Source organism: Zootoca vivipara, chromosome 2, assembly GCF_963506605.1.
Source record: "Zootoca vivipara chromosome 2, rZooViv1.1, whole genome shotgun sequence".
Taxonomy (NCBI): Eukaryota; Metazoa; Chordata; class Lepidosauria; order Squamata; family Lacertidae; genus Zootoca; species Zootoca vivipara.
In genome coordinates, this window is record NC_083277.1 from 118043959 (window position 1) to 118067837 (window position 23879).

Consider the following 23879-nt stretch of genomic DNA (forward strand, 5'->3'; position numbering starts at 1 on the left):
CCACACATTAGTCTGGGAGGTTTCGTACACCTCTTTCCTAATATGTTCATTTTTGCATGGGATTTTGACTAATAAACACATTTTTGTAAGCTGTCCCACTAACAGAATGAATTGTTGTATGTTATTTCCGCCAATAGAAGCTGTGTGTGTGCACATTTTTTGCTTGAAGAACTGCAGTGCAAAATTCAGATCAGTGTCAACGTAAAAACATAAGAAGAGCTTTGCTGGATGAGGCCAGTGGCCTATCCAAGTCCAGCATCCTGTTCTCACAGTGGCCAACCAGATGGCTGTGGGAAGCCTGCAAGTAGGAAATACCTGAGAAATACCTGCATTTTGGGTTGCATATTGGTTCAGGGAATTTTGAATTCCATTGGTTCCCATTAAAAGTGAACCAAGCAGTCTTCGCTAGTGAGATGGAGCCAGCCTAGCTGATGGGAGGCAAACTCCAACAGAAGAAGCCCTTAGCACAGCCTTTGCCAACCTGAAGACATCCAGAGGTTTGGGACTACAATAACTACCATCCCCAGTTAGCACATGCTGGTTGGGGCTGATGAGAGCTGTAGTCCAAAACACAGCTTTAGAGAGGGCTGGGGGGGGGGTGCAGAACTGGAGCTCACAGCCTCCCAAGGAAGATTTTCCTCTTGCGTTTCCTTGGAGCTGGATCTTTGTTTTCAAAGCCAATGACCACATCCCCAGTTAGAAGCCTGCATATCTCCCAGCACCCAAGTCATTCATTGCACCAAGAAGGGCCCAAACTCCATCTAACCTCAATGAGATTGTCTTTATTTGCCACCAGTAAATAAATAAAATAAAATCAATACAAAAATAAAAAATAGCCGCCGCCCCCCAAAGAAGCCCCAAACCAGATCCATGCGTCATCAACCACAGGAAAGAGAGAAAAGAGAGAAAGAGAGAGAAAGAGAAAGAAGAAATCTGTTTGCTTTATTATGTAGAAATAATGGCATCACGGAGTGTTTTCCCAGGCCACTGAGTTTGCAGGCCACATTGCTCCCCCACCTCCCAAACCCGCAAGGATAAGAGAGAAAATGAACAAAAATGACAACTGAGAGAGAGTTGAGGCCTCTTTGCTTATGGGATTATAACTCCCCTGAAGTCTTGATGACATGGAAAAGAGTCACGTTGTAGATGACCTGGTGGCCATTGTTCCAGGTATAGAGGACCCTCTCCCGGGGGTTGTAGTCCAACATGGATATGTGGGAATACTGATTGTGGAAGGGAATATCCGTGTACTCATAGCTAGAAGTGTTTGTGTAGTAGGCAAAATAGATCTTAGCCCCAGCCAGGTGTGAATTGGTCACATAGAGGGTCCCGCAGATGATGAAGGATTCACCTGCACTCCGCTTGGGGTAGCCGGTGTCCCAGCTACGGAGAATCTCCAGCGTGACAGGGTCCATCCTGCTTACTACAATGTTGCCAGCATTCTGGTTGGTGGTGTAGACTGCCCAGAGCCCATTCTCGTCCACCATGAAGTCGATGTCTGAGAAGCCGCCCCAGGAGTAGGGGAAGGTGTTGTTGTAGCCAGCGGTGTTGAGGCTGCGCTGCACGACCACACTCCGCGAACGGAAATGGTACTTCACCACTATGTTGCTTTGGTACTTGTTGTAGTAGAGGGACCCATTGTAGACCACGTGGCCGGTGCCAGCCCAGGGATGAGGCAGCAGGTGCTGGACAAAGTTTTGGCCTGTGATGAAGTCATTGAGTGTACGGTACTCCAGGACACGGCGGCCTTTGTAGTAGCCATCCATGTACCAGACCTGAGGGAAGAGCACAAGGGGCATTAGAATGGCCTCTGCTGAGATTACTCTGTACCAGATCACTTCAGTGTAGCTATAGGAAGAACAGGTATTTTGAGGTCCAAAGCTGAAAATCTAAATGGAAAAAAGAGACCAGAAAGAAAGGGAGGGAGGGAAGAGAAAGAGGGAAGGAAGGAAGGAAGGGGTGAGAGAGTTGAAAGAAAGAGGGAGAAGGAAGGAAGGAAGGAAGGAAGGAAGGAAGGAAGGAAGGAAGGAAGGAAGGAAGGATGGACAGATGGAAGTGGTGAGAGAGAGGGGGGGGGAGGAAGGATGGAAGGAAGCTGGGAGGAGGGGCGGAAGGGGCTCCCTTCCGTCTCTCCTCTCACCTCGCTCGCTGTCACGGAACAGCTGGTTTCCCACTGCGCGTGACTCTGGCTCTGGCTCTCACCTTCGTGGCTCTGGCTCTGGCTCTTGCATTCATTCCATATGACTCTTGGACTTTTCCCCTTCTTTTTTGGGAGGTAAAAAGTGCGTCTTATGGAGCGAAAAATACGGTAATCAGAAATTTAAATTGGGATAAATTTGGTGCTACTCTAGAGCAGGATTGCCAAACAGGTCGACTGCGATGGACTCTCTTAGGTCTGATTGATTTCTGTCAATCGCAGCCCAGCTTCTCTCCAAGGCAGACTGTGAGAGCTCAGCACACTCCTCTAGAATGATGCACGTGCAAAGGCAGAAGGAGAACAAGAAGCGAGCAGGCTTGAGGCAGGAGGTGGGAGGAGGAGGGCATGGTGTGTGTGTGTGAGAGAGAGAGAGAGAGAGAGAATGAGTGAGAGAGAATGAGTGAGAGAGATGCCCTGCGCAGAGAGAAAGGAGAGAGAGAGAGAGAGAGAGAGAGAGAGAGAGAGAGAGAGAGAGAGAGAGAGAGAGAATGAGTGAGAGAGAGAGGGAGAGGGAGAGGGAGAGGGAGAGGGAGAGGGAGAGAAGTCCAGCGAGCTCTGACTGGCTCCTCAGAGAGAGAACTTTTGCCTCCCTTTCCTTCCCACCAAATCCCCTCCCCGTGTCTAGTTAGCCACCTCCTTCCACACAGACACCCCGTGCAAGCTCCTAATCCTTCCAGTTTGAGTGTTTTCCCTCACCCCCAACTTAAACTCCCCCCTCCCGCGTCCACTTAGCCACCTCCTTCCACACAGGCACCTGTGCATGCTTCTCATTCCTCCAGTTTGAGTATTAATTGAGCCTGTATTTGGCTGGTTTGGATGGCGCTGGTGCTGACCTGAGCAGACAACGCAGACGTCACTGGCCCACCTCAGAGCTGTGCAGATGGGGCTTGGGAACAATCCCTCGCGAGTGTGTGGCGCAGCCCCAAAGACTCTGGGTGCAATTGGTGCCTTGCACTTGGTTGGAGCGTGCCGCTAATTTATTAATGAATGGGGGTCTCAAGGTGCAACTGACCAATTGGAGAGTCCCGCTAGCCATGCACACTGGAACATTCTCCCTTTCAGCAGCTCATTAGGTGGGGTGGGGTGGGGTGGGGGGAGTCAGAGCCTCCCCTTCACTAATTCTTCAGACCCCAAAGGGGCAGCTCACAAGAGGCACCCTGCTCTGCCCACTTCAGCATCAAAGATGGGGAGGAAATTGCCCCACCCCAAGGATACAGCCCTCCCCACTTGCCTCCTCAATTGTTGGACTCCTGTCCTTAATGCATATTATTAATTTTCTTTGCAAGATCATAACATGTGGGACAAACTTGCCCACTTCTAAATCAAATTTACCCTTCTGTGCCCCTCATTTTTCTGGTTTTGCCACTGGCAGCAGTACCCACCATTTTCTAGTATTATTATTAGTACTAGGTGGCCCGGCCATGCGTTGCTGTGGCTCAGTCTATTAAATGGACCCTCAGAGTCTCCCTTCAGACTCCCCTCATCTTCAGAGTCCCCCTTCATTTTGTTGAAATATTTTACATGTGTTCTGTTTACACAGGCTCATCCCTGTGACTCCCCCCACCCTGTCCCGACCCATGAGGTATGCTGCCCCCTCCTCCTCCATCTCCCACCCAGGTGAGCCCCGCCTCCACTCGGCCCAGTCTGGAAAGCCGAGCCGAGATGCTGTGGAGAGGGAAGCTTTCCTAGGTGCAGTACCAGTGTATTTGTTGCTAGAGGGCGCTATTTTGCAACCTCTCCTGTGCTCCCAGCATGCACTTTCATCTGAGTTGTGAGTTCTGGACCACGTGGTTTTGGGGTTTTTACCTGGCCCAGGTGCAACATCTGTCTATGCAAATGGTATGGGGTCACTTGCATATTCGCTTGGGAGGTTGTGTCAAAATTTGAACGCAATCAGTCAAGCAGTTACGTAGAAAATTGGAGACACACCCACATGGCCAGTTTACATTTATATATATATATATATATATATATATATATATATATATATATATATATATATAGATTATCATTTCAGAGAAGAGGAAGAAAGTGGATGAGAGAGAGCAGGATAAAAAGAATCAAGAAGAGGAAGTAGGAAAAAAGAAATAGGGGGTGGGGTGAACAGTGTAAAAATACTAAAAGTGATCCAACATTGGAGGATGAGAGTGAATGTAGGTGGGGTGTGTGGAGGAGAGGCAGACAGAAGAGCTAATTTGTCCTTGGCTAGGGGGCACAATCTGGACGGTTCTGCCAGGGCCGTAAGATCACCTAGCTGTGGCTCTGGGCCTGGAGGGGGTCTCAAATAAATACAGCAAGTACACACATGCTAACAGGGGGTGGGGAGAGTATGTTTAAGTTGAAGAATGACAATGGGAGAGTGTGGTAGATCACTGCCAGTATTTTATGCTCATTAGTAGATCACAGCCTACTTGATTTGGATGTGCCTGCTCTAGAAGATCTAATGATTGGTTCTGCTCCTTTTATATTTGGAGATGATTAAAACAAACAAACATCTGATCTACAAATCTGCCTCACACCTGGGACACTGCTACACACCCCTGTCTCCCCAAAAGGAAGGTTGAGCATAAAAAGGATATGGATTGATATTTGACTCTCAGCGAGCATCTTCAATGGACAGTAAACTGAATGGGGGTTAGACTGCAGCAAAGGCGAATTGCATCCTGTTCAGCCATTGTGAGACAGAGGAGGTGGATGTAGCTGCCACATATTGAACAAAATGGCACTGTCTCATTTATGGGGATCAGGGATTGGCACAGTGAGTGATGGATGGGGAGGCATCAGACTCAACACCCAACGGACTGGGAGGCTTCAAACCTTTCAAGAAAAGGAGTTGACAGTTCACAAACAATCAGCCTGTAATTGAGATGATGGTCATCAAGGGGCATGGAGTCAGAGAAGACCTTGCAGTGACGGGTTGGGGGGGGGGAGGAAATTTGGTTCAGTCTGCATTGTAATGAGAAATTATCTCATTTGCACTTCCCCAGAACAATAAAAAACCAAAGGCACAACTACCTATCTAAATTCACACTCCTCCCTCATGCCTACATCAGGGGTGCCAACTTGAACAAAATATTGGGAAGGGGCAGGTAAGCCTCGCCCTGCATAATCAATCACATGATGTGGTGCATGCACACCATTTGAATGGCAATGCCCATCAACTTTAGATGGCTCAGCTGCCTCAAATATTTTATTGGGGGGGGGGGCTGAAGAGTTGGCTCCTATGGCCTACATCCCCCCATCCTTAAATTTTGCAATGCAGTCTCCAGCCAAATATGTCCAAAAATGCATCATTTAGCAGAAAGTGTGCATTAAAAAAAATGCTTATGGATTAGCAAAAATAATACATAAAATGCATTAGACTGCTAGCAAAGATGGGTACTGTTTATTACACAAAAGCTTCATGTTAAAATGTATATATTAGAAAAGGCTCTAAAAGCACTAAAAGGCTCATGAATTTTCATGAGTACTTTTTTTAATGTGGGGAACATAACTGAAGAATGCAGTAGTTGAGAGACCCAAATGGCCAGAGGTGCCTGTTCTATGGATTCCCTGAATGCAGCAGGTGAGGGAAGCGGATGGGAGCATGGCCTTTGCATGGGGAGCTGCACAGAAGGTGCCCCCAGGCACAAAGGAGGAAACCCTTCATCGCACTCCTGTACTTCTGTACAGCAGCTGTGTAGAGGAAAGAATTTTGATACATGCAGCCTTTCATGCAAGGTTGAGAAAAACTGCTAGAACTGCCACACTTGGGCCAGCTGAAGGATCAGAAGTGCTGATCCTTCCAGCAGAGCTGCTCTGAAACGATAGCTAATGGGAAGCAAAGCTTAAGACAGCACACAAACAGTTAAAACTTCAGCTCCACCCCTTGGGGAACCAGATTAGCTAGAAGCCTGGAAGGCAGAACATTGCTGCCCAATGCTTTGCAATCTTGTAGTTGTTGCACACTTTTAGTATCTGCATCTGCAATCATCCCCCTGGTTCCTTCTTCACACTCCACCCTCTGGTTGTATCTTTCTCTGCACATCTTCCACAGGGGTACCTTGAACAGCTCTTAGTGTCAGAAAGTTCTTCCTGAAGTTTTGTCGGAATCTCCTTTCTTGTAACTTGAAGCCGTTGGTTCAAGTCCTGCCTTCCAGCTTGCTCCATGTAACAGCCCTTGAGTTATTGGAAGATGGCTATCATATCTCCTCTTCTCCAGGCTAAACATATCCAGCTCCCTCAACTGTTACTCATAAGCCTTGATCATTTTGTTTGCTCTCCTCTGCACACCTTCCAGCTTGTCAACATCCCTCTTAAATTGTGGTGCCCAGAAGAGAGTGAGACTATGACGTCCTTTGATCTGGACACTAGACTTCTATTGATGCAGCCTAGAATAGTGTTAGCTCTTTTTTTTTACTGCTGCATCATACTGTTGACTCATGTTAAGCTTGTGGTCTACCAAGACCCCTAGATCCTTTTCACATGTACTACCGGTATCTGCTCTATGATTTTGTCGCACCACTTGCTCAGACCACTTCACTGGAAAAGGCCCCAGGCGTTGTGCAGACCCAGATCTAGGGCTTTCTTCGCTCCCTCTGATCCCCAGAGGGTGCACGAGGTTGCTTCAGCACAGGACACTGGTGCACCTGTGGAGCAAGCTAGATAGGAGACTCAACTGCCTTTGGTGCCACATGCAAGATGGCAACACTCTGAAATGTGACCTCTGGGCAGTCAGCACAAGTGCTGATCACAAGCCGAGTCACCCCAGTGTAGATCTCACTCTCACATCCTGGGATGGAGCTCATAGTCACAATGCAGGATGGGGAATGTGCAGGAGATAACAGGTTCTGCTTAACCCTCCCCTTGCTTGCCGAGTCTTTCACTGTAGCTTGCCTTCATAGTTCTCTCTCTCTGTTTTTCCTTCAGAGAATAAGCTTTTGGTGGGAGATGGTGAAAAATAACCTGGTAGCGAAGGTTGCAAGGGGCAGTTAGCTAGTGGGACCCAATGGTAGTCCCCTGCAAATGCCTTGGCAAGCACTTCTAAAGCCCAAGCAGTACATTCTTCCAATCTCAGCTCATTGTCAGCTGCACAATTGGTCCAGACCATTAACATGCTCATCAGCAGCTCTCACAGGCCCTGACCAGATGCCAGATTGGAGAGCTCCACTGTTTGCTTCAAACATTGGCAAAGGAGACGGGAAGCCTTGAGTGTATAAACTTTGCCGGAGGCTTCTTTGCTCTCTGCCTAACACTGGGGCTCAGCAGAGCAGCCCCGGGGATCTGTGCCTTTCTCTTCCCCTTTCATTCTTCTTTAAGCAATTAAGCCCATTTGATGGAGCAGCTGACATCTCCCTGCATCGGAATAGCTGTGTTTGGTGCCTGAACTGGATCCCCCCTCCCCCTCCCCTCCCCCCCTCTCTCTCCAAAGCTCAGGGCTACCTTTTGAAATTTAAAATATAATTCACTCAAAAGGAAAGGCATAGTGGGAGGGGGAGAGAGATACAGCCAGACATATAACATGCATGCTTTCCAAGTCCCCTGGAGCCAACTGTCAACTAGAAAGAAGACACTGGGAAAGTTTGCATTATCACCAGAAGTTAATTGGATGGGACTGAAGACTGAGAGTGCAAAAACTATGGTTTGGAGCTTGATCATTTGACTTGATCATTAAAATTTGCCGCCTCAGCACCCACCACCCTCAGATAACTGCTGGGGATCCACTAGTGTTAATTCCTCCCCTGTTATCCCAATGCTAGGTCAATGAAGCACCATTTTAAATTCCCCATAATGCCCTGGAGCAACCTTTCCCAACCTGGTGCCCTCCAGGTGTTGCTGGACTCCAGGCTCTTATCAGTCCTAGCCACCCTGTTCAATTGCCATGAATGCTGGGAGTTGTGGTAAAACAACATCTGGAAGGCATGAGGTTGGAAAGACAGCTCTGGAGCGCCACTTGGTTCAGGGGCACTGTGGGGAATTTTAAATGGTGTCTCAGAGACACCTACTGCAGTTGATAGTGGCAAGGGGCCCACCGATGTTGGAGGGGGTCCAACGGGAGCACTTGCTGAGAGTCCTCTGAAACCTGGAGATATTGTTTAACTGTTACATATGTCAGGTTTTAGAAGAGTGTTCCTGGTGGAAATATCTCAAGAGAGAGCTGGTTAAATCCAAAGAGGCTATGTAGGGTAGTAGACAATGTGGCCAGCTCTGCCTAAGGGGAAACCCTTTTCAAATTCCAGTTCAACCAGGGATCCAGTCTCTCATGTAACTTCCCAGTTACTGATCACATTTCTATCTTGCCTTCTCCTTCCAAGGAATGGTGTATCCTCTTAGTTTAGACTATTTTGACATTCCAGTTCTGGGGCCTCATTTGTGACTCATCTGGGTGATAAGAACATACAAAGAGTCCTGCTGAATCAGGCTGATAACCCACCTAATCCAGCATCCTGTTATCACAGTGGCCAACCAGATACCTGTGGGAAACCCACAAGCAGAATTTGAGCACAACAGCGTTCTCCTCTCCTGTGGTTTCCAGTAGCTAGTGTTTACAAGGTGTCCCCTTCACACTGCCAAGACAGACATGAATTTGAGATGGCAGTGGAAGTTGGACACAAAGCCTAGATTCCATGTGATCCCTAGCCTATGTCCATGTTTAAAGTGATCTGGGCTACTGGCATAGCTGCCAAGTTATCCCCTTTTTAAAGGGATTTTCCCTTATGCTGAATAGGCTTCCTCGCGAGAAAAGGGAAAACTTGGCAGCTATGGCTACTGGCCACAACTTAGCCATTGCAGTCATGGGAGATTTGTCTTCATGAATTCCAACATGCATTGGTCCTGGACATGAGTCCCCTACCAGCCAACCTTCTTTTTCTTTGGCGATCACTTGTAGCCGTGTAAAATTGTCTTCCATAAACACAGTTTTAACAATGAGTCCACAAGTGACTGTGGAGGCCAATTCTGGATCCGCACATCCTTCCACAGTGGGGACATTGGTTTATGGGCGGGAGTTGATCACGGTGTGGATTTGCCAAGCGTGCCTTCCTCTTAGTACGTTTCTCCCTTGCATCCTGAGTTTGAGTGTCTTCAAAGCCTGTTCTCTAACTGGAGTGCTCGCAGACCAGTGTTTCCCAGTTATCAGTGTTTATACTACATTTTTAAAGATTTGCCTTGAGACAGACTTTAAACCTCTTTTGTTGGCCACCAGCATTACGCTTTCCATTTTAAAGTTCAGAATAGAGTAGTTGCTTTGGAAGATGATCATCAGGCATCCGCACAACATGACCAGTCCAACGAAGTTGGTGTTGAAGAATCATTGCTTCAACACTGGTGATCTTCGCTTCTTCCAGTACACTGATATTAGTTCGCCTGTCTTCCCAAGTGATGTGTAAAAATTTTTGGAGACTCCGTTGATGGAATCTTTCGAGCAGTTGGAGATGGCGTTTATAAGTGGTCCATGTTTCACAAGCATATAGTAAGGTTGGTAGTACAATAGCTTTGTAAACAAGCATTTTGGTTTCCCTGTGAATGTCCCGGTCCTCGAACACTCTGTACTTCAATCGGGAGAAAGCCGCACTTGCAGAGCTCAGGTGATGCTAGATTTCGGCATCAATGTTGGCCCTTGTGCAAAGGTAACTGCCTAGGTAGGAGAAGTGATCAACATTTTCCAACGTCACACCACTGAGTTGGATTTGTGAGCAGAGGGGTTATTTTATACTTGTTGGTGCAGCACTTTGGTTTTTTGGATGTTGAGTGACAGGCCAAGGTTTTCGTAAGCTTCTGCAAAGACATTTAGGATGGTTTGGAGGTCATCCTCTGAGCGTGCGCACACTACGTTGTCATCAGCATACTGAAGCTCTATGATGGATGTTACGGTAACCTTACTTTTTGCTTTCAGCCTGCTCAGATTGAAGAGCTTTCCATCTGTTCGATATATGATTTCTGCTCCGGTGGGGAGTTTCCCTTCGACGAAGTGTAGGATCATGGCAATGAAAATAATGAATAGAGTTGGGGCAATAACACAACCCTGTTTAACACCTGATCCCACTGTGAATGGTTCACTTTGAGAGCCATTGTTATCTGCGATTGTTGCTGTCATGTTATCATGGAGGAGCCAAATGATATTTACAAATTTATCTGGGCAGCCAATTTTCAGATGTACAGTCCACAGGGTATTACGATTTACAGTGTCGAAAGCCTTAGCCAGGTCGACAAACGCCATATACAGGGGTTGGTTTTGTTCTCTGCATTTTTCTTGAAGCTGTTGAGTGGTGAAAATCATGTCCATTGTCCCCCTAGAGGGCTGAAAACCATTTTGGGATTCAGGAAGGGTCACTTTGGATATTGTTAAGTTTGCTAAGATCCTTGCAATAATTTTGCCAGCTGCAGCTAATAGAGAGATGCTTCGATAGTTTCCACAGTCAGTTCTGTCACCTTTTTTTAAAGAGATTGATAATTTTGGCATTCCCAAAGTCTGCTGGGATTTCTTCTCTTTCCCAGATTTTTTTTTGCTGAGCTTGTGAAGTTGTTGTGTAAGTTCAATTTGGCCCACTTTGAAGATTTCGGCAGGTATCCCATCAGGTCCACTGGCTTTGTTGTTTTTCATTTGTTTAATAGCTGTACACAACTCTCCCAGATTTGGAGATATTGCAAGCTCATCTCTAACTTGTTTTTGTGGAATTTGTGAGAGGGCCTCAGCAGCTACGGGGGAGTTGTGGTTAAGGAAATGTTGGTAATGTTCTTTCCAGAGCAGTGCAATAGCTTCTTTATCTTTTAGAAGTGTGTTACCCTCTGCATATGTAGGGGGCATATGCCATGATTTATTGGCCCATAGATGGTCTTTGTGGCTTTAAAGAAACTCTGTGCATCATGAGTGTTGGCTAAATGCTGGATCTCTTGAGCTTTTTTTTATCCACCAGTTGCTTTTTAGTTCTCTGGTTCTTCTTTGAACCTCAGACTTAGCGTTGGCATAGGTTTTTTTCTTAGTTGCACAGTTTCTCTCTCTTTGCCAGATCTGAAAGGTCTTCCTTTTCTTGTCAATCATGCGTTCAATCTCACTGTCATTCTAATCAAACCAGTCCTGGTGTTTCGTGGTTTGGTATCCAATAGTTTGTTCACAGGCTGCAATAATGGATGTTTTTAGCTTGGTCCAGTTTTGTTTTTGCAGAAACGTATGGGTAGACTGACCAGTCAGCTATATGGTTAGCCTGTCCATGTGCAGAATACATGCAATGTTCTTGGTGATAATCTATATATTTAGGAAATAAAATCATGTGATTTTGGAACCCTTTAGCATACTTTAGCATACAGAGAACCAGCATCTCTTGGAGAAAGCTAGTCTGGATTCCTTCATCCTCACACCCCAGAATCCCGGGGCTGCCAACCTGTATTATTAGGCCCATGGGTAAAGGGACCCCTGACCATTAGGTCCAGTTGTGACCGACTCTGGGGTTGCGCCCTCATCTCGCATTATTGGCCGAGGGAGCCGGCGTATAGCTTCCAGGTCATGTGGCCAGCATGACAAAGCCGCTTCTGGCAAACCAGAGCAGCACATGGAAACGCCGTTTACCTTCCCGCTGTAGCGGTTCCTATTTATCTACTTGCATTTTGACATGCTTTCGAACTGCTAGGTTGGCAGGAGCTGGGACCAAGCAACGGGAGCTCATCCCGTCACAGGGATTCGAACCACTGACCTTCTGATCAGCAAGCCCTAGGCTCAGTTTGTTTAGCCCACAGCGCCACCTGGGTCCATGGTTACATTTTATTTTTGACCAAGTGCCATGGGTACCACCCACTCTGGTCACTTCTAATTCCCCTCCCCAGATCATAAAAGAGTGCACAAACACATCACTTTTCCAATGGATCTGGGTAAAAGTCATATCCAGAAGAATCCAGAATCTTGGAAAAGCACATGGAGCTGAAATTGGAAGTGGGGAAGGTTGTCGCTCTTCCAACTTCCCCCTTCAGCTCTATGTACTTTTCAAGAGAAAAATGGTAACCAAGCTGACCACCTCACAACCATGAGGGCAATGTCTGACTTGGGGTCTCAGAGGCAAATGTGTGGCTTGGGGGCTCAGGGTCCCATTGAGCCAAATGGAGTGCTGCTCCACCAGTTTACAACCAATCCTGGAGGTGGCACTGTCAGCTTCTACTTCCTTTGTCTCAACTGGGAGGAGGATGGAGACAAACTAGAATTAGTTGGCTCTGTCCATTACTGGTTTTGCCTACTGTTGATTTTCTGCCCTACTAGTCTCAATGGGCACCAGCCACCAATGCATACATACCCCCCCCCCCAGCCCCACTGCTTGTACTGAATCAGATGATTGAGCTATCAAGCCCATTCTGCTACCTATTCTCTATTAACTGAAGATACCGAGTCTGTGAATGCTGCTTGTAAACTCTGGCCAAGTAACTCATTCATTATGGGCTTTCTGCCATCCAAATTTTGTCTCCCATTCGTTTCCCTCTGCTTTATCCTGCCAAGAAGCTCAACTGAAAAGACTAAGTAAACATATCCCAACCTTTATGGATGATTTATGCTTGTTTTATTAAATGTTTTCTCTCCTTTAATTTACAGAGTTAAAACACATTTTCACTCTTTTTCTGCTGATCAAATGCTTGAGTAGTTTTTAATAACTGAAGAAGCATTGTGATAGCAAGAGATGGGCAAGATTGATTTCACACTTGGAGGATGATCAGACGAAGTTCCCCTCCTTGGTCTCTTCTGCAGAGCTGGGGTGGAAGGGAGGGGAGCCTGTTTGGATTTCTTCTCAATAAATCATTTGCTATGGAGTCACGGGACTTTGCCAAGTCCTTGAAAACTGGGAATATGTGATCCTGCAAAAGTTTATAAGGGCTTGTATTGACTGAAATTTACATTAAGCCTCGGTTAACATAGGAGCCCATGAAAGAGACTCCACATTATGAGAAGTCTCCAAGTGATTGTAGCAGCTAGAGGTTTGAACAGCTGCTCCCTTCCAACCCTGTTTTAGCACCACCACAGCATCAAGGTTCTTCTTGGGCTCAAAGCAGCAGGGGAGACTATAAGGAAGTTCCTGCCCAATTCCCAGCAAGGAGGGAAAGTGAACTAGTAGTGAGAGGTAGTGCAGGTAGCTATCACAGCTGTTGGAACTCTCAGCTGCTATATTCACCCAGAGACTTTTGACCATAGTGAACCTCATTCACATGTTCTTGTATGAACTGGAGATAAGCTTCTTTTACATGTAACTTGAAAGACAAAGAAGCAAGTAGAACGATACACTGGAATTACAAAATTTGAAGGTACCATATTGTCATCTACTCAACCCCCCTTCCACAAAGTGGAATAATCCTCAAGACAGATCTTCTGATTGACCCAAATAACTAAGACCACAGAATTGTGGGGAAAGCTTCAGTCAAAAGGACCAATATGTTTTTATAAATAGGAATATGAAGGGGTTAAGACACGTAGGGTTCCTAAATTCCTAGAGGGCACTCTATGAGGTAACATCCTCTACTTGCACAAGCAGGACAAATATAATGGCTCTTAATTTTTTGAACTTACTCCCACCTGAGGAACAGGTAGGGTTGCCTTTGTTTAATTTCCAAGCAAAGGGTCTGCTGGTTTCTCTTTAAGGTTTCCAGACTCAAAAGAGAGCAGAGCAATTAAAGGCACAGAAGTCCTGTCCTCTATTGAGTCTGGCAACCCTAGGAACAGTCTTTTTCTCGTCATGCAGCTATAGGGATAAGATGCAGGGTCTGTGCTCTCCCAAGCCCAAGCACCATCTTCAATCTCAACCACGTATTTTTTGAGTAATTTAGAAGTAGCTTTGCCTGTCTTGTATTTCTAATTGCTCACTGCTGAGTCCTGAGCAAGACTATTACCTGTACGTAAGTAAATGTTACATTCTTCATGTTTACAATACAGTCTGTTGCCTGATTATTTTGTAGAAGATAAAGAGGGGAACCCAGCCTGCTGGGGCAGTCTTAATCAATATATATAAGTGTCAGCTCCGTTCCTTCAGTGACAGGGAAAGAGAAGGCAGGCATAGAGAGAGAAGAGAGAAGAGTGGAATGCAGAGGGGAGGGAGAAGCAGCAGGGAGCAGCCATAACCTGATCTCTGGACACAGGGAAAACGAAAGGGAGAGCCAGAGTGAAAGAATGCAACTTGTCAGTTCAGACAGTGACACAGGGATACAGGGAGTGCCCTCTCCAAAATCTCGTAGACTCACAAGACCGTCCGAGAAGCGTGAAAAGGACAGGAAGAGAAGGTGGTGGGGGTGGGGGTTTCCTGGACTAATAAATCAGAAATAATTAACTGCCGGAGTCGTCTCGCGTGTGTGGGAGAGACCCAAGCCATTACAATAAGGTTCCAGTTTAAATGCTGCAAGGGATGGTATATTTTTAATTCTGCAAATCCAATGCTATAAATCTGGTGAGGCAAATTAAGTTTCAGCAGATAAATGAAGTTTCAAATTCAGCGGAAAATCTTTTACTCATAATTTTCATCATACTCAATTTACTATAATTCTCATTATAAATGATGACACTAAGATTGTTGTTGTTGTTTAGTCGTTTAGTCGTGTCCGACTCTTCGTGACCCCATGGACCATAGCACGCCAGGCACTCCTGTCTTGCACTGCCTCCCGCAGTTTGGTCAAACTCATGTTCGTAGCTTCAAGAACACTGTCCAACCATCTTGTCCTCTGTCTAAGATTGTAGTCCTGCCCTATCTCCTAGAGGAGCACAGGGACAGCCACACAACATCACTTAGTTGGCTTCACATATACCGGTATGAGAGTTTAAAAACAATGCATCTCTTTCCTATGCTTAGGCATCATATTACCAGACTAAATTCCAACAGTTAACATTTCTGGTATCCCATTTTTCAATTTTTGCCTACAATAGGGATTCTGAACTTCCTAGGGACCAAATAGGCCACTTTCAAACACGTACATTTCTCACAGAGTATCAATTAAGCTGAACTGCAAAACCAATGTAAATTAAGTTATAAAATATGCTGACTTAGTCATCCCATACTTATCATAGCTGCCAAGTTTTCCCTTTTCTCGCGAGGAAGCCTATTCAGCATAAGGGAAAATCCCTTTAAAAAAGGGATAACTTGGCAGCTATGATACTTATGTTGGAAAACTCTGTGTGTGTTTGTTTAAACAGCCAGCTTCTCTGTCAGTTTTTGGTGTGACCAAGAAAAAGAGAGTTTAGAGCTATGTCGACAGGAGGAAGCTATGTTTTCCAGGCCACTCCCAAACCCTCTTTTACAAAAAGGTTGATAATTGGGGATGCATCGTGAAGGTGGGAAGATAAGAGATAATCCTCTGACTTCTCAACAGATTGTATAAATCTTTCACCTTTTCAGTTGAGATAAGATCTCAATCCAGCCCAGTACCTCCACTGCTGAGCCATTCCCCCCCCCTCTCAATTTATGTCTGCACCACACACTTAAAGCACATTTACCGTATTTTTCGCTCCATAAGACGCACTTTCCCCCTCCCAAAAAGGAAGGAGGAATGTCAGTGCATCCTATGGAATGAATGCGAGAGCCAGAGCCAGAGCCACGTGCAGCGGGAAATGGGCTCTCGGGCTGCTTCTGTGACAGCGAGCGAGGTGAGAGGAGAGATGGAAGGGAGCCCCTTCTGCCCCTCTTCCCAGCTTCCTTCCTTCCTTCCTTCCTTCCTTCCTTCCTTCCTTCCTTCCTTCCTTCCTTCCTTCCTTCCTTCCTTCCTTCCTTCCTTCCTTCCTTTCCCCTCTTTCTTTAACTCTCTCTCACCCCTTCCCTCCCTCCTTCCTTCCTTCCTTCCTCTCTCTCCCTCTCTCTTCCACCCCCACCCTCGCTCCCTCTCTTTCTTTCTCTCTGTCACCCCTTCCTTCCTTCCTTCCTTCCTTCCTTCCTTCCTTCCTTCCTTCCTTCCTTCCTTCCTTCCTTCCTTCCTTCCTTCCGTCTTTCTCCCCCCTTTCTCTTTCACCCCTTCCTTCTCTCTCTTTCTCTCTCACACACACCCCTTCCTTCCTTCCTTCCCTCCCTCTTCCAACTTGAAAAAAATATTGGGAGGGGGCAGGTAAGCCCCACCTCACATACTGTATCAGCCTTTCTCAACCTGTGGGTCCCCAGATGTTGTTGAACTACAACTCCCATCGCCCCTAGCTAGCAAGGCCAGAGCTCAGGGATGATGGGAGTTGAGGGATGATGGGAGTTGTAGTCCAACAACATCTGGGGATGCACAGGTTGAGAACCGCTGCAATTGATCTCAAGACAAAGTGCATGCACACTATATAATGACAATGCCCATCAACATGGGGGGGGGGACAACTTCCTCAAATATTTAATGGGGGAGGCAAAGGCACCTAGGCCTCTAGGAGTTGGCTGCTATGCCTAGGACAATTCAAGAAAGCAATTAATTTTTTTGCTTTCCTCCTCTAAAAACAAGGTGCGTCCTATGGTAAGGTGCGTCTTATGGGGCGAAAAATACGATATACCATAGCTCCCCCCACAAAAAATTCTGAACTATAGTTTGCTCCCCACAGAGTTATAATTTGCACCACCCTTTTCAAACTACAGTTTCCAGGATGGGGGGGGGGCAGGGTGTTAAAGTGCTTTAAATCCTAGAAGCTGTAGTTTACACCTCACAGGGCTATAATTCACAGCACCATTAAACTACAGGTCCCAAACTAGAGGTCCCAGGATTCTTGGGCAGGGAAGGGGGAACCAGCCCTGTACAAGTGGTATAAATGTATGGTGTGGCTGTGACTCCAGCCCACCACCAGATTAATATGAGGAACAGAAAAGGAAAGGGGTTCTGGGTGACTTGAGATTACTATCAGAAGTAAAGGTAAAGGGACCCCTGACCATTAGGTCCAGTCGTGACCGACTCTGGGGTTGCGCGCTCATCTCGCCTTATTGGCCGAGGGAGCCGGCGTACAGCTTCTGTGTCATGTGGCCAGCATGACAAAGACGCTTCTGGCGAACCAGAGCAGCGCACGGAAACGCTGTTTACCTTCCCGCTGTAGCGGTACCTATTTATCTACTTGCACTTTGACGTGCTTTTGAGCTGCTAGGTTGGCAGGAACTATCAGAAGTAGTAGAGCATAATAATCCTGTACCCCACCTCCAAGTCCAAGTCCAATGTCAAGTGGTGGCAAGAGTTCTCCTTCTCTCTTCTAAGATGTTAGGAGGATAGGAAGCTGCTTTATGCAGAGTCAGACCGTTGTCCATTTAGATCGGTATAGTCTACACTGACTGGCAGCAGCGTTCAGGATTTCAGGCCGGGAATCTCTCTCAGCTTTTCCTGGAGTTGCTGAGGCTCAAACCTCCAATCTTGGACATGCAAAGCTGATGCTTTACCCTTGAGCCACGACCCTTCCCCTGTTAATGAGCACCATTTTCTCCCCCTGCCTTTTGCTACTCTTCCATCTTACAATCTAGACAGAAAACTAGTTTATGCCATGTGTTTGGTACAGTCTCAAAACTTAGAAGGTTTGTGCTCATTTAGTCAGGTTCCACTCATTAAAATCAAATAACCTGGGGGAATTCTGTGAGCTTAGTCTAATTTATATTTGTGCTAGGATTAAACAAAACATTAACCTCCTGGGTTGTGGGCTGTTGACATACAAGCCAGCAACCCCGCTTACGAGCAGCTCCAGCGTCTCCTGAGAGCAATTCAACCTTGATTCTAAATAAGTGAGCCTAGGGGAATTTCGTCTCTCATGCACTCACCCGGCTGTCAGAACTTGGGGCCATGGTGTCCGTCATCCAAGAGCCAAATCTGGAGCCTGATGCCCGGATGGTGATGGGGTTGCTTACCCCTGTAAGCTTTCCACACCCTGAAGTACAAAACAGAGAGGGATGAGAGGCTTAGAGGACATGTGAGAATGGAAAAGCTGGAAGCAGGTCTCATTGGCCAAGGAAAAACAATGTGGCCCACCTGGTAGATTTTTGTCTTGAGACCCGAGTTCAGATTCCTCTTTGGCTATGGGATCCCTGGGCAGCCCTGGACAAATCACTGTTCTTTTGTGAGGGAACAGAAGTTTGTTGGTTTGGGCCCAGTTGCAGTGCCACCCCCCCACCCCCACCCGTGCAGTGGCTAAATGTAAATTATTATTAATAAACTCAAGCAGGCAATGGTGAGGATTAGTAAAGACTGCAACTTTATTGATTACAGATACAGATGGATTTTTGGCTCAGGCATTGATTGGGTGTATATCCATTCCAGCCCCCACAGGGGAAAAATATTTAATTTAAAAAGGTTAAGGGAGCTCAGTCCCCCTGAGTTCCTGCTCAAAAAAATCCCCTGAGCCTTACTTCAGCACTGATATCACTGCATGATCAACATTGTTGGCTTAACTTGAACAAAACATTTCCCCCTGATTTAGAAAACCACAACCTCTCAAAGTTAAATTCCAAAAGCATTCAGAATTCTTCAATGCCACATTTGAATGAGTTCAATATATCCACACTGTGCACTGTATGCTCTGTGATAATTCAGCTCTCGGTTAAGCAACCATACCACTGAATCAGCAGCAGAACCTACAGGCCGCAAATGAAGATGCACATTTGCCCCGCGGATTCTCTTCCACCCATTTCCCCAGCACTTTGCAGTCATGCAGTAAACGTGAGTTGCATTGCAAGCTGGAAGTGGGGCGACTCGTCTGAATTGCCCCTCTGATAAGTGCACCCTAGTGATGTTCTGACATCTCTGCATCTTTTACTTTTCTGTTCAGCACAGCAGTAAGGCCCACATGACACCTGGATTATTATTCGCAAGGTATCAGCAGTGCAGCAAAACAGTCTGCGCTCACGAGCCCAGGAGAGCTCACGGCAACTGCTGCCTGGAAAAGAAAAACATATGGTGGAGCAGCTAACAGAGGCAAGAACTTGCTCCAGACACCCCCATGGGTTGCATTTAGATTTCAGCACACAGAATGGAAGGCTTTGCCCTTTATAAAGGTTCTATCAGTATTACCCGCTTTACATCCAGCTCAAACATGCAGCATCAGCATGTGGTACAGCCCTTCCTGGGCTGTTCCACTTCCAAGTGCAGCTGGAGTTCCTTCCTGCCCAGGGAGAGAGAAGGTTTTAACCTAGATTTCTCTCTGGCATCTCTCCATGAGTGGGAAATTTATACCTGCGGGGGGACATTCAGATGTATGATTTTCTGTCATAAGTGAGCTTCTGAGGCTGGGGTACTCTCTGTCATGAGCCCCATATGAAAGTGTCATGGAGGAGGTGGCCTGATCCTGAGGAATAATTGGGGGGGAGAGAGATCAGAGATGTGGAGTCCTACTGGAAGAAGAAGAAGAAGAGGAGGAGGAGGAGGAGGAGGAGGAGGAGGAGGAGTTTGGATTTGATATCCCGCTTTATCACTACCCGAAGGAGTCTCAAAGCGGCTAACAATCTCCTCCCCCCCCCCCACAACAAACACCCTGTGAGGTGGGTGGGGCTGAGAGACTTCAGAGAAGTGTGACTAGCCCAAGGTCACCCAGCAGCTGCATGTGGAGGAGCGGAGACACGAACCCAGTTCCCCAGATTACGAGTCTACCGCTCTTAACCACTACACCACACTGGCTCTCACTGGAATGGAGGAAGTGTTGGCAAGACCCAAAGAAATCCAGGAAATGGATTGGCAGCAGTGTGTAATATGATGAGCTTGATCCAGGCAATTGGGGTAGCAGAGGATTCTGCTCTGGTGCAATTGGACACCCCAGTCCAATCCCTCCTGACATAGAACTGCCCCCAGTGCCTCCCCCTGTCCTGGATGAGCCCCCTTCAGAGAGGAGCCTCTTGAGAGCAAATCAGATGCTGGGTTGCTCCACCTCATGAACAGACCTTACAAGCTCAGCCCACCCAGAGGAGTACCTGCTTCCTTGCCAATCTTGGGGCACAGGTTGTTTGCCACCCTAAGTGCCATGTCTTCCTCTCCTTCAAAAAGTAGGTGCAGCAAGCATATTGCTTGTTGGCAGTGGCATAGCATGGGGTGAGGGAGGCTGTGGTCTTGGGTGCAGAATTCCGAGGGGGCGCAACCTGGCATCCCCACAACAGGCTCCCTGCCAAGGCCACATGACTGCCACCTTCCAGAGCTGTGGGTAGGTGAGCTGCGCTGGGCCAGGCCTTTGGGGCTGTGGTGGCATCCCCTTCTCCTAACAGCCGGCAAAGGGATGTCCACCCCAGGTGGAACTCCTGCTGGCTGGAGCCCTGATTTTTTCCTGGCCTGCACCAGTTCTTCCCCAGGGTCTCCGTCCCAGTATGTGTCCTTGGGTGAAGTGCACACCTCACAGAGGGAGCACAGAGAGGAGAGCTGTCTGCTTGCCCAGGACCCACCAGCACCAGCCCACACACTGCATGGCCAGGAAAGGTGGACAGGGAAGAGCTGCACTTGGCGCCTCAGCCTGCTCTCTGTGTCCTTCCTTTTTTTTTTTAATAATTTTTATTAATTTTTAGAAAAAGAAAACACATACAAAGTATAGAACATAAACTCTGTCCCTTCATTTTCCCTCCACCCACAAGCCCACCTCTGCCACCAGTGAGACCCATGGGTATTGGGGAACAAAGGGGTCCATTTTAAGCTGGGTTTGACCTCCCCCCTCCTTCCTCCCCCCTCATCCCCCCCCTGCCACTGAGAGGACAAAGGCGGAGGATCTCTGGGGATTGGCTTATCCCCCAGCTATTTCTTCACTGTACTGGAAAAAAGAAAAACAAGGAAAAAAGGGAAGAGAAAAAAAGCAAAAATATAAAAAGGGAAAAAAAAGGAAAGAAAAAAAAAGGAAAAAGGAAAAATATTAATGGCTTCCACGACTCTCCTCCTCCTGGATTTCCCAACCTCTTTACATAGTTATGGCGGTTTTTCTAATCCAATTCAGAATCTTATTCTTATAATATTAACACAATCCTCCTCCTTCTTCATGCTGTCCCCCTCTGAGCCCCCCCCCCCTGCCACTGGGGTAGCCCGAGGAGTCCAGCAGTCAAAAGGTTCCATTTTTGTGTCTGGGTTTCCCTCCACCCTTCCCTCTCCCCTCAAGGCACCCCCTGCCACTGGGTACCAAGAGTAAGAAGGGGGAGACAGGCAGTTTTCCACCCAAACACCTCCTGATCACCAAAATTATTCAAAAACAAACTCTAAGCATATTTCCTCAGCCATTCTTTTTACTCCCTCCAGAAAGCTCTTAACCTTAAACTATAAAAATCTCTCCTCCCCCCCCCAATGTCCCTCCTCCCAATTGGATCAGCATATCCTTTAACAGGCCAAGATTCCGACACCGTTGTTCATAAACCAAAAAAAGTACCTTAGACTAAAATTTTTACCCCACACCAATTCTTTCCCACATCCACTTCCAGACCTCTGCTCCTCCCTCTTTCTGCCTTTCCCTCCCTTCACTAACACCATTCAACATTTCAGTCTCTCCAGGATTTTCACTTCCATCAATCTTCTCTTCACTTTGCTTCTCCTTGTCGGCCTCATCTCTTTGTTCTGATCTTTGTTTTTCATCATCCAACACATATTTTTTATGGTCTGAATCAGTCTCCAAATTGTCCTCAAATTGTTGCTCCTCACACACAATCTCATAATCAAAATTGTCCTCTAAATCTTGCTCTTGCACCTCATTCTCCTTTTCTGTTGGATTGAAGCATTGCCTTTCCTTGTAGATATCTTCCCATGTTTGTAGATAGCCCAGCACAGCCTCCTGGAAAGCTCGAGAGAATTTTGTTTTCATAGTTCACTTGACCACAGGCAGACCAGAGATAAGGGCAGAAGGGTACTGGAAAATTCCTCTCTACCACGTTGTCGGCTCCATCTTGGCTGTTCTTATCCTTTGTCTTTAACCTCATCAGATTTCAAATTTACAGTCCACTTAAATCCTTTTAAAACCTTTTGAATCAATTTTTGCAATTCACAGGAATAAAATCGTCTTTCTTAGTCCTTTAACAATTTGACAGCTTTTGACAGCTGTCAAAGCGTCCTCCCCTTTGTTGCTGCTGAACCTCAAGGGGCAACGACACCGGGGGTTGGGGAGGTTTGGAAAAGTCTTTCTTTCTCTTGGGTCCGCAATCTTGAAAGAAGTTTTCCCTTTTCGGCTTGGGAATATTTAATGCGCCTCCCGATTGTCCATTTGGAAGAGATCGGCTTCCGTTACTTTAGAATCTCTTCCTATCTTCAAATTTAAAATTTTTAAGATCCGAATGGAGATTTGACTTACTTTGAAGAAGTCTTTTGTTTCCTTGGAAGAATCCGCCGCTTGCAGGCTGAGGACTCGGAGCTTCACTTCAAGGAGGTAAGATGAAACCCAAAAATGGCTCCCGCGACTCCACTCCGCTGGCTCTCGATTGCTCTACTGAGCTCTCGGGCAGCAGAGGATTCGCGTCCGGAGCAAACAGCTGGGCACTATGTCACCGGGACTCTCTACCCGGTGTTTTTTCGGGGAGTCCGCTCGCTCTGCGGACTTCCCCCCCCTCCACGAAGCCAGGGACTTCGGAGCACGAAGTCCCTGCGTCCAACTTCACCAGCGCGACGAATCTGTGTCCTTCCTCTTAGACCTGCTGCAGCTGCTAAGCCCACCAAGGAGCACCAGCCGCTACTCCTGCTGGGAGATCACCGAACTGAGAGGGCAAACGTGGCAAGTGGCAGGCAATCTCCATGAGCAGCACCCACTGAAGGCACAGCCAAGTCCGCATGTTGCCTCCCAAACAATGCCTGCAAGGGGGTTAGGAGGCGCAATCCTTGCCCTACCCTGGGCGCTGGCAACACATGCTACACCACTGCCTGTTGGATCAACAACTCAGCATGCACCTAGCCAAGTACCTAATCCTCTTGCGCACCTGGTATACCTTGTAACCATGGCTTGCTCATGTACCTGCACCGATTTAAGAATTAAAGTCTCTGGCAGAAACCAAGCTGGGAGTTTGAGTTCTTTGTCTGGTATGCCCTCCCATCCAATGGCAGGCTTTTGCTCATCTGGGTGTAGCCTTCAGGCCTTGGTTGCTCAGGTACAAAGGGAGGACCAGTCTTCCTCCAACATTTAGTCAAAAGCAGTGCAAGGAACAGGCAACTCTGTAGGCACAAAAAAATGGCTCCAAAAAGGTTTGCCAAGTGGCATCCGATGCTGACAACAAGTGAGGAGGGGAGAGGAGGTGGAGGAGGCACTGAAAATACCTCCATTGTACTGACTGGTGGGGAAGTGGTTTGATACATGCTGTGCTTAGTTCATCTTTATTAAATGCATTTGCCGTCCTCTCTATCGCTGGGGTGCACTCCTGTTGTCTGTTATTTGGCTTGATTGCAGGCTGTGAAATTCAGGCTTAGGAGAAAATGCACTTGGCTGATGCTTCCGTTTTTCAGCCAGGTGTCTTTTCTCTCCCCTTTGCTCTTTATTTGGTTACAGATGTATCTGTCATCATTCTCCTGCTGTTAAAGTTTTCCAAGCTTACAATAGGGCATTACTTTATTCAAGCTTGTAAAGTGTCGTTGCACAATGACTGCTGTAACATCAATAATAATAGAGCCTGGGTTTTCCTACCTCAACTCTGCTGTGAGGCAGAGAGAGGAAGCGGTCACCCACATGCAGCTCAGAGCTGGCAAGCTCTCAGTCTGCTTAATCTGTAAACCAGATAATCAGCTCACAAACAAGTTTGCATGCAAAGTGCTGTCAAAGTGTCTTCATTTTCTCCAGATTCCAGGATCCCAGTTCAAAGCTCTGCTCTCCTCCACCTGAGTTTTCCCT

At 47.0% G+C, this 23879-nt stretch overlaps 1 protein-coding gene across 3 annotated transcripts in view; it reads right to left on the reverse strand.

Moving 5' to 3' along the window:
• Positions 1 to 819: 819 nt before the first annotated feature.
• The window catches only part of OLFM2 (olfactomedin 2), a 209017-nt gene continuing 185957 nt past the window's right edge, over positions 820 to 23879 (reverse strand). For all 3 annotated transcript variants that reach the window (XM_060272127.1, XM_060272126.1, XM_060272125.1), the window contains exons 5-6: positions 17884 to 17990; positions 820 to 1775 (exon numbers count right to left, since the gene is read on the reverse strand). In XM_060272127.1, the coding sequence (XP_060128110.1) occupies positions 1098 to 1775; positions 17884 to 17990 (785 nt within the window). In that variant the 3' untranslated portion in view covers positions 820 to 1097. The remainder of the gene's footprint in view (positions 1776 to 17883; positions 17991 to 23879) is intronic.